This window comes from Lipophrys pholis (genome assembly GCF_963383615.2).
Source record: "Lipophrys pholis genome assembly, chromosome: 4".
NCBI classification, from domain to species: domain Eukaryota; kingdom Metazoa; phylum Chordata; class Actinopteri; order Blenniiformes; family Blenniidae; genus Lipophrys; species Lipophrys pholis.
Window position 1 is genome coordinate 18,562,475 of NC_137637.1, and position 13,647 is coordinate 18,576,121.

General features: G+C 41.8%; 1 protein-coding gene across 1 annotated transcript in view; it reads right to left on the minus strand.

The window, feature by feature from the left end:
- LOC308108688 (arf-GAP with coiled-coil, ANK repeat and PH domain-containing protein 3-like) overlaps window positions 1-13,647 on the minus strand; it is a 46,985-nt gene that overhangs the window by 18,468 nt on the left and 14,870 nt on the right. The window contains exon 2 of the mRNA XM_080461839.1: window positions 3,814-3,871. Within this exon, the coding sequence (XP_080317965.1) occupies window positions 3,814-3,871 (58 nt within the window). The remainder of the gene's footprint in view (window positions 1-3,813; window positions 3,872-13,647) is intronic.

Here is a 13,647-nt window from a genome sequence, read left to right on the forward strand (position 1 = left end):
AGGTAGAAAGGGGTTCAAAATAAAAGATGAGATTTAGGAGGCAATTTTTGTGGCACAGTGGTACCCTCTTGATATCACAGCTGCTTACATGGATTATTCACTCCCTGTAAATGGAGATTTTAAACATTTGAAAAAAACATCTTGATTCATGTTCAACACCAGCAAATAGAGATTTGTGTGACAGGATTGTGTTGCGAGGCTGCGCTGGATCTGAAAATGTGTCCTGAAATGTCTTCAGGACGACCCAAAGAAGTGACAATTTCTTCTTTTAATGGCATTGGTCAACACACTGAATTATCAGAAATGTACCTGAAAAGCATATTTTCTCATTAACTATATAGAGCAAAAAAAAAAAAAGATGAAATTTGCATAAAAGGTTCAAAATTTCAATGAGGCTCTCAATTTCCACAGAGGAATGATATTTAAGAGACGTGATGCAGAAGGTGCCTCGGCAACCTTTCATTTGTTCAGCATGAACATTACACTATAACCATGTAGAGGATGAGCACGCCTCTATCATCTTGGTCTTTGCATGGATAAAAGGATAAAAGCTGTACTTTGACCTTTGCCACTTCGGATTTACCCCCACAACACAAAGAGCACACCAGCATTACCACTTACTTCAATCCCTTTGCCCCCCCCCCCCCCCCCCCCCCGAGTAAGAACAGCAGCATCTGCTATTAGTGACAGCTACAACAGATGCCTGTTAGCACCTAATTGCATCGCTGTTGTTTCAGTGTTTTTTCCAGCGGTACAGAATGCTTCAAATATAGCAGCTAAATTACAAAAAAAAAAAACACATACACAAAAAAAACAAAACTAATTTACGTCCATCCACCATCTGTTAAATACGTTTTAATGTCTGGAGGTAAATGTTAAGCAAGTTATGTTCATATACACAAATTTGTCTTGACCTGAAAGCTTATTGGTGTCAAAAATAGGTTGATAAAGGACTTTGGACGTTGATTATCTGTTGGGAAATGTAGAAATGCTTCTGCGTCTACCCTATTCTCTCTTTACATGTAAGTGTTCACGGGTTGTGTGTGTCTGTGGGTCATGTGCTTGGTGGGTACACTTCATGTGATGCGAATCTCGGTGAAAGTTCAGGCTTGACTTTTGGCCTTTCGCGACCTGTGACATGTAAATGTTGGACACTGTGAATCACTACTGATCAACAGTGAATGCCCTGGTGGTGAAAACAGTGTCCTATACCCATTAACTTAGATTTCAGTGTCTGTCCAAAGTACAAATAAAGTGTGGTCTGGCCTGTGACATGGTATCAGCTGGTTTAGGAAGCCCAAGGCTGTTTTCTGCTGAATGAGTGAGGGATATGAATAACATCCATTTCAGCCGGTAACAAAGTAGTGCACAGCTCAACTAACTAAGGATGGCCAGTGTAAATCAACAGTTGTGCCCGTAGCATCTATTAAATCCTATTTGATATGGAAGGTAAGTGTGAGACTTGTTGGTTGTGATTTTAGACACAACCACGTTGGGAGGGAAAGCGGTATTGCAAATGCACAAGCGTAAACATATTTCCCCAAAAATGTAGCCCGTTCACACTCATGGTAAGCAAGCTTTTAAACACCACATGAAGTGGTGACTACGCTACTTCCCCACTTTATAGGGAAATATGATAAGCTACAGTGGGTACACTATCATTACCACTGTCATAACGCAGCTGTGCGCACCACAGAGTGAGAACATGTGAGTCCGTTGGCGAGGGGTGTGCGGAAGAGAGAGTGCAGCAAACCTTTAATTACCTCGTTTGGTGCAGGAGTTCCCGAGCTTGTCGGTATGAGAATGTGGTTTGCAGGGAGTACTTTTCTCTATCTAACCACACAATCTGCGACAGCGTGGACATTGCGACAATGAGCTGCTGACTCCAAATGTATGAGCTGTATATGCTGAATGTAAAGTTTGCACAATCTGTAGCCCTCTGTCTGCGTGATGTTAAGTAAATGTTTATATGCATGTGTACGTGATCGACCTTATTCTCAAGTTAAAAGGAAAAGTAAGGGGCCCACGAGGCTGCTGGATCCTCTGACAGCACAGTGTGTTCAGCCGCTGTTACAGATTGGAATCTAAACTCATCGTGTAATAGCTGCACTGACCCCAAGGGTCCGAACATGAACAATAGGAACACAACACATGTTTGGAATTGGTAATAAATGAGGTGGAAGAACAACAGGGGTCCACTTGATGCCAGAAAGCCACATCTGGCAACAGATGACAGACCTTATTGCGTTAATTGGTCGAAGCATTGAAAGTGTCATGCAGTGTCTCTGCAGGGGACTTTAAACCACTTTTCATTTTAAGTGCTGAGGGGCTCAAAGGACAATGAAGGTCCTGACCTGTTAAAGGCATATAGAATATATATATTTGCACAGGCCTTTGCAGGATCAAGAGAAGTCTTAAACATTTTTATTTTAATGTTTTTTTTAATTGTTGCATGTTTACAAGCTGATTCATACCAGATAAAGATTGCACTGTGGGACATATTTCTTGAAGCCTGATGAAAAAGATAAGGTCACCTTCAAGGAAATGCATTTAATTCAAACCCAGTTTCACAATCTAACCAGCTGCTGCTCCACATGGAGCACATGACCAAAAGGATGAGAATAGATCCAAATGAATTCTGTGTCTACATAGAAGTGTGTTTATTCCCATGAATTGACCAGTTGTTTGTGTATGATTTAGAAATCCACCATTGTAACACTATATGATCCACAGGGAAAACAAAGTGTATGGTGTAGTATATTAGTAAGAATAACAGTCTATATTTGATCTGTTTTGTTATGCAGTTTCACAAAACAACTGACAGTAAAATCAGCAGATTCACTCAAGTACAGAGAAGGGAGAGGTCATCCCGCCACCACAATAACACTATCTCCTCTAAAATCTGTCTCCTGAAAGTTTATTAGTTTATCTGAAAAGTGCATTATCTCATCTTGAGACAGGGCGATCCCTGCCTGCTGGTCCTCCTTACCGATTCTTCTTCTAATAAGGTGAAACAATGATTTGTGCAACCAATTTAAAGTCTTTTATCTTTCCCTGCTCCACAAGCACCACAGACCACTGACAGACAGTGCGATCAAAATCCATCAAAATAAAAGTAAATACTATGCTCAGTCTCTTTTTAAATCATTGTGGCCATTTCTCATCAGGAATCTTGAAGAAAAACATGTTAGTACAACTAAACCTTTAGAAAAATGGTGCCTTGAGGGAATTAAACTGACTTGTTTCATACCTCACACACAATAACAATGAATTGAAAGTTGCTGTTGTGCTTAGAGGACCAAAAGCAATCACATGTTCAGATGACTCACTGGACGAGGCTTTTCCAATACAGAGTATGAAGCTGCATCCAAGAAATCAATCAAGGTTTGTCCACTGTAATAACAACCGTGTGTGTGTGTGTGTGTGTGTGTGTGTGTGTGTGTGTGTGTGTGTGTGTGTGTGTGTGTGTGTGTGTGTGTGTGTGTGAGAGAGAGATCTTGGAGAGTATTTCCTGACTTAAATAGCTCTGACATTTAAGTGAGAGGACCACAATAATACAATAACAGAAAAAATAAATGTAAATGGCCTTTTGAGGATGAATGGAGATGTAGCACCAGAATATTGTTTATTGGTAACATTTAGCATTCAAACAATGCAAATGAAATCCAGAACGTATCGTAAAAAGCACCACTATAGACTATACAAATCACTAATGCGTCACATGATGGTAGACAGGCAGGTTGAAGGGCGGGTGGCTGAGAAGTGATACTCTTGTGTGCAACTAGTTAATAGAAACACCACAATGGTTCGTACCTTATCAAGCTTCGCTTCGATTTCTACCACATCTGTCTCCACATCATCAATGCCAGCCCTGTGGAAGGAAAAGAAAGAGTTAATCACACTGAGTAACACCAACTGTACACAATGATGCGAGCAAAATCACAGCGACGCATAAGCATTAAGTGGTAAATATAATATAACAACATCTGAGCATCAAAAAGAAAACAGCCAATAGCCAAGAGAGTTAGTATATGTACAATTACCTTTATTTATGTGTATTCATTCATGAGCTGCAGGATCGTAACATTTACAGTGTCTGTTTATTACCACAAATTAAATTAAGCTGCAATAGGTTAGCACACATCACAGTCTCACAAACTCCAGCATTAATCCCAATGATTAGATTGACAAAGGCATCACTCCAGAAGATTAGTGGCCACGCGGCCGAGCTGCAAAAATCAATGAATGACATCATGCAGAGCCAGCTAAGTAGCTACAAGGTGAGCTGCTTCAGGACAAAGCAGCAGCAACAGGGACCGGTTCAAATTTGGTATCTGCAAGTCGTCCTTTCATAAACAACAATATCAAAACCGCTTTTGACGTAGCAGCATTTCATTTCTCAGATAAATGCACATTAATTGTTTAGATAATATGAGGCTTTGGCTCTCAGCAGTGTGTGTGTGTCAGGTGGTTCGAGCAAGTGAGGAGGCTTTACAATCCTCCCCCCGGGGTTCATTAGTGTGCACGCAAATACACGCAAGACCACACTGACGGGGTCAGTTGTTATGGCAACTCCTTGATTGGGGGCCGCAAAGGCGGTTACTTGAGTTATTTTTTTTTTCTTTTTTCTTTTCTGACACTAGCAAATAAGCATTAATCCATAGAGGGATAAGCAAACCTATTTCGTTGTGTCAGCTGAAGATAACAGAAACTACAGCGTCACACCCTCTGGATGTGCAGGAACACAACATAAATCGTCATATCGTCTTAAACCCACCCGGGCATTCAGTTTGACAGCTGATCATACACATCCTAAAAGAAACACTGCATACAACACCTGCCAAGCCGGTTTATTTTATAAAAGCTGCCTGTGCCCGAACTAGAGGGGACATACACAGCAAGGGGGCTTAAGGAACAACATTCCCAGAATTCCTTTCTGCTCCTGAGATTGTCAGTAAAGGCCGGAGATGCTAATTCTGGACTTGCATCTGTTTTGCGCTTGTGTCCTTTTGTCTCATCCAGAAGACACCGTTTGTACAGACTCAAGTTTTCTCTATCACAACATGACACTGACACAGCAAACAGATGTTCGTGTGTGTGTGTGTGTGTGTGTGTGTGTGTGTGTGTGTGTGTGTGTGTGTGTGTGTGTGTGTGTGTGTGTGTGTGTGTGTGTGTGTGTGTGTGTGTGTGTGTGTGTGTGTGTGTGTGTGTGTGGTCCTCAAAGACAGACACTTATGTTGTTTCAGTGAGTAAGATGGAAAGCAGAGGTGTTGGGGCGCACTGACCTCACCAAACTGTCCGAGTAATTTGTTGCATGCGAGCACAGTTGCTGTAAAGATTTCTGGCACGCGTTAGTTTCAGACACAATGCACTCCAACACTGTGCTCAATTCAGCAGCATCATGTTCTCCATCAAGTTACTTTGAACCAAACACATTCAATGTCAAACAGCTGTTCAATCTGCAGGATAAGCTCATTACAAGCGTGTCGCGTCTCGGGCGGCACACACTGCCAATAAACACTGACTGACACCCGATGACAAGACTGCAAGGACAGCATTGAACGCAGCAGCATTTCATACCTTATTGATCACAGCTTTTAGGCCAAGCACAAGACGTGCTGAAGGTTTGATGCATTTAGCATGTTGTCCTGCATCTTGCACGTTGTCATGCACGTGTAAGCTTTGATAATCAATTTATTTGGAACAGTGTTTGATCGCTGTAAGCTCTGGCAAGGGAAATACCAAACACAACCACTGAGATAAATATTTGTCCTTATTTACCCCCTTTCCCTAAACGCACTATATATTGGCCATTAATGCATTTCCTTCAACTGAGCTCACCGCAGAGTTATGGGATTAAAATGAAACGGAGTAGGACTAACTCCCAAGTAGGATTATTGGTTGTGCTGCAAAACACAACGCCTGTATCAGGATGCAATGACACAGGATAAACCGTGTGTTTTAAGCATTTCCTTACAGTGACACAATTCATTTGTGTTTGCTTTTTGCTGCTTGTGATTCTGAGTTGAAGCAACACCACAAAGCAACTCCACTGATGATGGAGTCCACTCACAAGGAGGAGGAGGTGTAGGAGGTGGGGGGATGGGCTCATACGTACTGCCAGCGGTGGCATACTGTACACGGCCCGCCATCAGCAGAGACGGGGGGGAAGGGAAACTCACGTGCACAAGCTCCACGTGCACTCCTGTCAGTCTCAACAACTATCCACACTACTAGTCTACGGAGTCTATTCTGGTCTTCCATGCCTTTGCTATGTTGTAGCATGAAGCTTGTGTGGCGATCATCTTGCATCTCTTCACAAGACACACACACACACACACACACACACACACACACACACACACACACACACACACACACACACACACACACACACACACACACACACACACACACACACACACACACACACACACACACGTCTTTAAGACTCTGCATGTCACACAGCATCACATCCATATCAGCATCTCTTCATGGACCAGAGGGACAGAGGCAAAGGAAAGAAGTTATCCGATACCAGACAAGGTCTGACTCAAAGCCTCTTAACATAAGGTTTTCTTTAAAAAGAAAATAATTTTCATCAAACTAACACTGCATGGACTTGGTCTTTGTTTGTCCTTATACGGCATCTCTAATACCTGGAACACACACGACTGAATGACAGATTACATAGACAGACACAGACACACACGTGTACACACACACACACACACACACACACATTTTACCAGTAAACTCTTCACCCTGCGAGGAAAGCCAAAGTGGGATGTTAAACCTGTAACCTGCCAAATTTCATTCTGTTCACGCAAGCAGGTGCTTAAATCTCTGTTCAACAACAATGATGAATAAGTCATGTGGGCCCTCTTACTGCTGTGAGAACACATGCTTTCTGCAGGCTGTAAAAAATAACATCTTGATGTCTCAAAAAAAAAGAAAAAACTTTAGGGGGAGCTGCAAGTTATTTGAAAGGATCAGTCTGCATGGCGCACTGTGTCACACATACGTGCTTAATCATGCTCATGCTCTTGAGTGCTCATCACACACTAATTAGCACACCACTGGGATTAGAGGTGTCGGACGTGGAAGTGCTGGACGGATGCATGTTAATTTGTCACCTGTCAGAGGCTTTGACACTGAGAGCACTGTGAGTGCCATTAGGCAACACAACAAATGGAATGCATTTTGACTTCAGCGTAATAAAGACCATATCTAACAGTTACTCAGTCTAGTGGATCGAGAAAGCCTATTATCTTCAATAATATGGGAACTCATTTCCCAGAAAATTCTAATTATCCATATTATAGACATTTGTAGGTGGAAAGCTTTGATGTGCATTAGAACTGGATCATCTTGAAGTGCAGCATGGCATGTCGCACCATAAATCAAACAAGAGCAATCAGAGATTTCAGATGTCTGCCTAAGGTTGACCTGGACCCGAAACAAAATGTTTCCAGATCACCTCCAAAATTTAATGGACTCTTCCATGGCCTAAAGGAAGAGTTGTATTGTAGAATTGTGGATACAATTTTGACAAAATCTGTGCAGTAGTTTTGATGTAACCTTGCCAAACAGACATACAGACAAACAAATATACGCCAATGATTTCATTACGTCCTTGGCAGACGTGATAAAAGCATTAAACAATATGGCTGCTTATTACTTTGATACTTTTGTTTTGGCTTGGGTGGCAGCCCCAGTGGTCTTGGCTGGTGCTTGTTTGAAGCTTGTTGAGGGTGTTGCGGGTTCTAGGCTGGATTAAACATGAATCAAATCCAAGACCAGCTTGTCACTGCCTTCGAGTCTCATAAAACACACCCCATCTCCTGGATCTCCCATCTCCTCACCTGATGTGATCTTATTTTGTGTCCTGGATTTCTATTTGCACAGTTTACTTAGAAATTTCCTAAAAAAAAGGTATTATCATGACAATTTGCTTGCTTTGACACTTTAAAAAGAAATTTAGTTTCTCCCTTTTTTTTCTCCTAATAAAATGTGATTTTGACTTCATCTTTTTGAGCACTTCCTGTTTGACAGGTTGTAACTACACACACAATCAGACTATATTCTCATTCATAATGCATTTATGCTATTATTATCCCCCACCCACATGTTTAGATGCACACAAATGCACACCAACATGAAAAATATTTCCTCCTAGAATTACAAGCAGTGGGCTCCATGGCAACCAATCATTGACCCCAATCACCATGGCAACAGGCATCAGCATTACTCACGCTTTTTTTTACTGACCAATTTCCTCTTTGTCTGATGTGTCTGCTCTTGTGCATCTCCCTGTCACTCTGCTCAGCTCCTTCCTGTTCTGAAATGCAGATAAAGTCGCTCGTTCTCCTGCATCTGCTGATACAGCACTTGTCTGTAAAGTCAGGGTGTCTTGACAGTGAGTTAGTGGCTGGAGGGCAACTGGTGATGCATCTGCAGTGCCCACTGCCACAGAGGAAGTGCCCTTGAGTTGCATACTGATCCCTCAAAATCCACAAAGGCTGTGTGGTCCGTCCCGCTCACTACAAGCATTCATCAGAGCCAGGCCATTCTTCTCTGATAACTAGACATTTGTCCGATTAAAAATCACATCACTTCTATCAAGTCGACTGCTCCTGAATTAAACTATTTTTATTAAATTCTTTTGTAATTATTGAACTGCAAGAAATGTATCCAAAAAGAAGATGCATCATTAAATTGAGCTCACACAGATCATCATCTTTGTTGATGGGCCGACGCAGGTGGGGTTTTTTTTTTCTGGGTGGGGACAGAAACTACAGCCCATCCCTGATTTCTTTGTTCTTCCATCCTAACCCACATTCAGCTCTTTACCATGTTAAAACCAATGTAATCACATTAAACAAACATCTCTGCCCTGGTCTCCAACTGTGCGTTATCAAAGTATTGTTTGTCGTCGTAGAAGTCTTTGTGCTATAATCTGAAATAGACTCCTGCTCAGATTTTTTTTCTCATTACACCACTCTCCCCCACAAAAATCATACCCCCACCCATATCTCTTTGTTTCATTTGTGCATGCCTTCGTCAGTCTGTTGACAATCTGTCTGTCTGCCACCAGCCCCAGTCTGTCTGCAACACCACATTTGTTGGCTGATGGCACAGAGCGGTGTGGTTTTCCTTTGTTTGCTGTGTTTGAAAGAAAGACTGTGAATGAAAGGATGAATCAGAAATGCACCAAGCATTTATTTATGTGTAAATTACTTGTGCAAACTCAGCTTTTCTCTACTCAAATCTGAGTTTTCATGGCAGATCTGCACAGTCACACACATTCAGGGTGCCACTAAAAGCACACGCACGTGCTGGGACTCCATTAAAAGAACCTCCAGTAAATGATCCCCATACAAACACACACTATCTCACACACACACACACACACACACACACACACACACACACACACACACACACACACACACACACACACACACACACACACACACAGAGTTGCCTAAACAGACTGCCTTTTCACACCAATAACAAGTCAACCCAAACACTAGCATCTTATATGTGGTGAACAAAGATGCCTTCACGGCTTTCCCTTAAACGCTCCTCCCAACACACAACAAACATCACTCTCATTCCCTAAGAAAACATTTGACTGAGCTGATGGCTGACGGGACAAAGAGACCAAACATGATGCTGACAAAAAGGACAACCCTCATCCCTGGGACTCGCTTGCTAAAAGATAAAATAATCCGCTCACTCGCTGCTCATCAGCAAAACTCCAAACCAGAACTGCAGCAGCTATTCAAACACATTACATTAACAATTGGATAACCACTTCCTCTTGCCAAGAGTTAGAGGAAATAACAGCTTTTCTTGGTTTGTGCAGTTTGTATAGTTAATCCGCAAACTATTTGAATTAATATGGAATAAAGACTCGAGACAGGAAGAAACAATAATGGTTCTGCCCAGAGCAAAGAAAACTTATAGCTGACAAGTTAAGTTCTAAGTGGCAAACTGTGGTGTTCATTCAGAGGCATTCCGGTTTGACTGACTGTCAACATGAAGTTTAAACTGTGAAGCAACACTGGAAGATGTTTCAAAAATGATTCACTCTCTCATCCTCCTTTGGATCCAAGCACAATTGCAATAAATGAACAAAAAGTCAGCACACAGCCGTCGGATTCCTCTTTAAATATGGTGGATTAAAAAAATATTGCAGATAGCCCTCCAATCAGTGCAGTGCTGCAGACCCTGTCCAAAATGTTTCTCTACCTTTAGGTCAAAAGGCAACTTTTGTAAGTTCTGTGTGTGTCTGTGTGTGTTTAAGGTTTTTATGAGTATTCCCATTTCCCCACACAGTCTAAACACATGGCTGTGTTTCTAGATTGCATTAAGGTGTGAATATGAGTATATGTGTGTCTCTCTCATGTTCGTTTTGTGATGTTCTGGTGACCAGAAAAATCTGCCAATCAAATGTGTTTTTTGGCCATATTGTAGTGAAGTTGCATTCATTCTCTTCAGGATGGTGGTGGGAAGCTTGTGTTGGCTTTCCAAACTCAGACAGGATCTTAAAAGCAGCAGACGTTGAAGACCAGTGACGGTAAAACCACTTCACTCCTCGCACGCATATTTGTCTGTGGGGTAGCGACATATCTCAACAAGACTGTAAACTCACTTGTAGTGAGAAGATCCAGGCTCTGTGCTTCCCACCAGCTGTCAGACCACCTGCCTGTGAGTCTCACTAACAAAGAATATACATCCAAATACCATGTATTGTTGTTAAGATTACTCATAAGCAGTCGTTCTGTTTGACACTAGTTATAAACACAGAGGAGCCCTCTAAAATACTTCTGCTGAAGCTGTCTGGGATGTGGAAACGTCATTATATCATTCCAGAGTACATTCCAGCGGCAGGCCAACAGGAAGTGTGCTGGAAAACTTCTCGTGCTCGAGCAAAGCTGAGAGGAATAATTCTCCTCTAATGTATTGTAACCGCAAATCGACCCAGGTGGAACAGTTTTTTGTTTTTTTTTCCTGGAATATACAACATTTTCTCTCCAACCGTTCCAAGTGCAGGATGGTAGGAGGAAAAACAGCAAAAAAAAAAACCTTGGCCAAGTGTTTTCCACAGGAAGCTGCTGCGCTGACATGGAGAACTGCTACCTGGGCTATATCATCTTTGAGTGAAAGTAAAATCAAATCAGTAGGTTACCAAAAATCAGTATGTAAGAAAAAAGAGACAAATATTGAATTACAGAGTCAATTAATCCATTCAAACAGACGTGCTGTGATCTCCTCAAAATGTCTCTTTCATTGAAATGAAGGAAAACTACCATTTGATTTGAGAAAAGACTGCTCTACCAAGCAATCAAGACAGTAGGAAATTCCTTTATCCAGCTGAGATGTTAATGTATTGTACAGCTACATCGGTAAAAATTGTAAAAAGGCTGCAAATTGAGTGGAACGCTGTTTTAATTCAAGTTATGACAAAATTGTGCAGTAAAAATATGATTTGCATTTATGTTTGATATATGTGTCAGACTTAACATTACAATCTAACTTAAGTTGTAACTAATCCCTCCTGGTGCAAAAAATACAGTTAAATGACTGAAAATCATGTACTCAACCAGAAACTTTGAATTTGAAGGCATGGCAAAAATATAAATACTGTATTTGGTAAATAAGCTGAATGCTCTGAAATCCTGTCTGCTTCAATCCAGTGTAGTCATCTCGATTTCTGCAGCTTGTAGCATGCATGTTTTTAGCGATTCACCCTCAGAGGATGACTCTGGGATGGGCGGGGGTCGGCTCAAGCACCCTGCGGCCCTGATGTATAGAAGATGGATGGAGTATGACTTTGAGAATAATGGCATTATGCTCGCAAAAAGTGCGCTCCCTTTTACTGCTGCATCGCTGATCTCTCTGCTCGAGTCAATTCTTTTAGAACAGCAGTTTCCTTTATTGAGAAATTGAAGGGACCAATATTTACATTGTGTGATGTTATCTTATGGGCCTGAACACACACATTTTTAGATTTATAATAGTGGATAAAGATCTGTCAAAATACAAAAATGGATACTGACGCCAAAAAAACATGACAGTTCAGTACCCAATAGTATTATTGTTTTTCTTTACATTTCTCTGAAACACAGGAGTCTCTGAGGCCTCTACCCGTCATGAACACACAGTTGCTAGTAGCACACACACTCCAACAATCCCAACAAGTTTTAAATGTGTGAATAGGCAGCAAGAGCTGGGCCCACTTACCCTTTTGCCCTTCATCTATGTGAACGGGTTTTGTGCCCTTGGTGGAGTTGGGTGTTTGGTTTAATGGAGCACCTCTGAGGATCTGAACACAAGTTCGATCATGCGCCAGTCATCCACAGAGGAATGTAGAGTTCTTAAATTACAACCTCCACATTGATTTGACAGCCCATATTCTCAAGGCTTTAATAGATAGAAAGTCTTTCCATGACTGACCAACCAATGAAATGTCAAGATTGCATAAGTGAGGACAAAACTGTGTCTCACAGAAGTTTATTACTCAGGTCAAGTAACTGTAAATGCACAGCTCCACAAAACATGAAGACACACAGTTAAGCTGACCTAAAACAGCAGGAAGCCAAAGAAGTAGAAAAGAAGGACTATGTGCTCATCCAAATCTGTAACCTCTTTAACCTTCACTGGCCAACCAGTGGGATGGAGGCAGCGGCCGACACGCACACAGATGCAGCTTGCATGAGAAAGGCAGGGGAGGAGGACGCGGCCCCCTGTGGTGTGTAAGCACTTTGTTCCCAGGAATCATTTGCTTCAATCCTCTTTGCATCCTCCCCACAAACAGCCAGTCCATAGTTACACAGGACAGAGGGAGCAGCAGAGCAGAGAAGGCCATTAGACAGGTAGTCCATCTTCGCGTGAATGACTCTACATTTAGGGTCCCGTGCTGAAGATACAGCTAAATGTTTACATCACTCATCTGTCTATTAGTCTGCCAGGCATGATGAAGTGCATTGAATGCAAGCAGGAAAAGCACTATTCAGTGGATATAGTAGCTGACTGTTAGCAATTGTAGAAGGAAAAACAATCAGTACTGTCAGGCTGCACGTCCAATAAAGAATACTGATATACAGTTATAGGAACTTCAAGCCACTGAATGATGGGACTTTGCACATCTATCCCAACAACACCTCATGTTCGCTGTTATCTCTTTGTAGCCAGCGACTGAAAATAACTTCAGAAAGCACAGCATGATGCTGTAAAAACGTGCTCAGTATAATATTCATACAGTCATGACTCCACAGCTTCAACAGAGTGTGATGCCAGTGACTAACCAAGCTATGCATCACCACCACCCCCACACGCCCGGAGCAGAGGGATAGAAAGAGAAACTGAAATCAGAAATCAAAGTGCATTTTGTCCTCTAGGTTATTTCAGCCCTTTACTTTCCTCTAAGATCTCATTTTTCAGGAAGGAGTGCATTTGTATTGCGAGAAAGAGAAACTGACAAAAACAGCAGTCAGCTCACAACCTGACTGAATCATGCAGAAATATACAGAAAGATTGGAGTCATCACTCAAGCATGACTGGAAGAGAGACAAAGATATTACCAAACTGATCAGAACATGTTCACACATAGGGCTGCATTCATTTGGAATTGCTAAG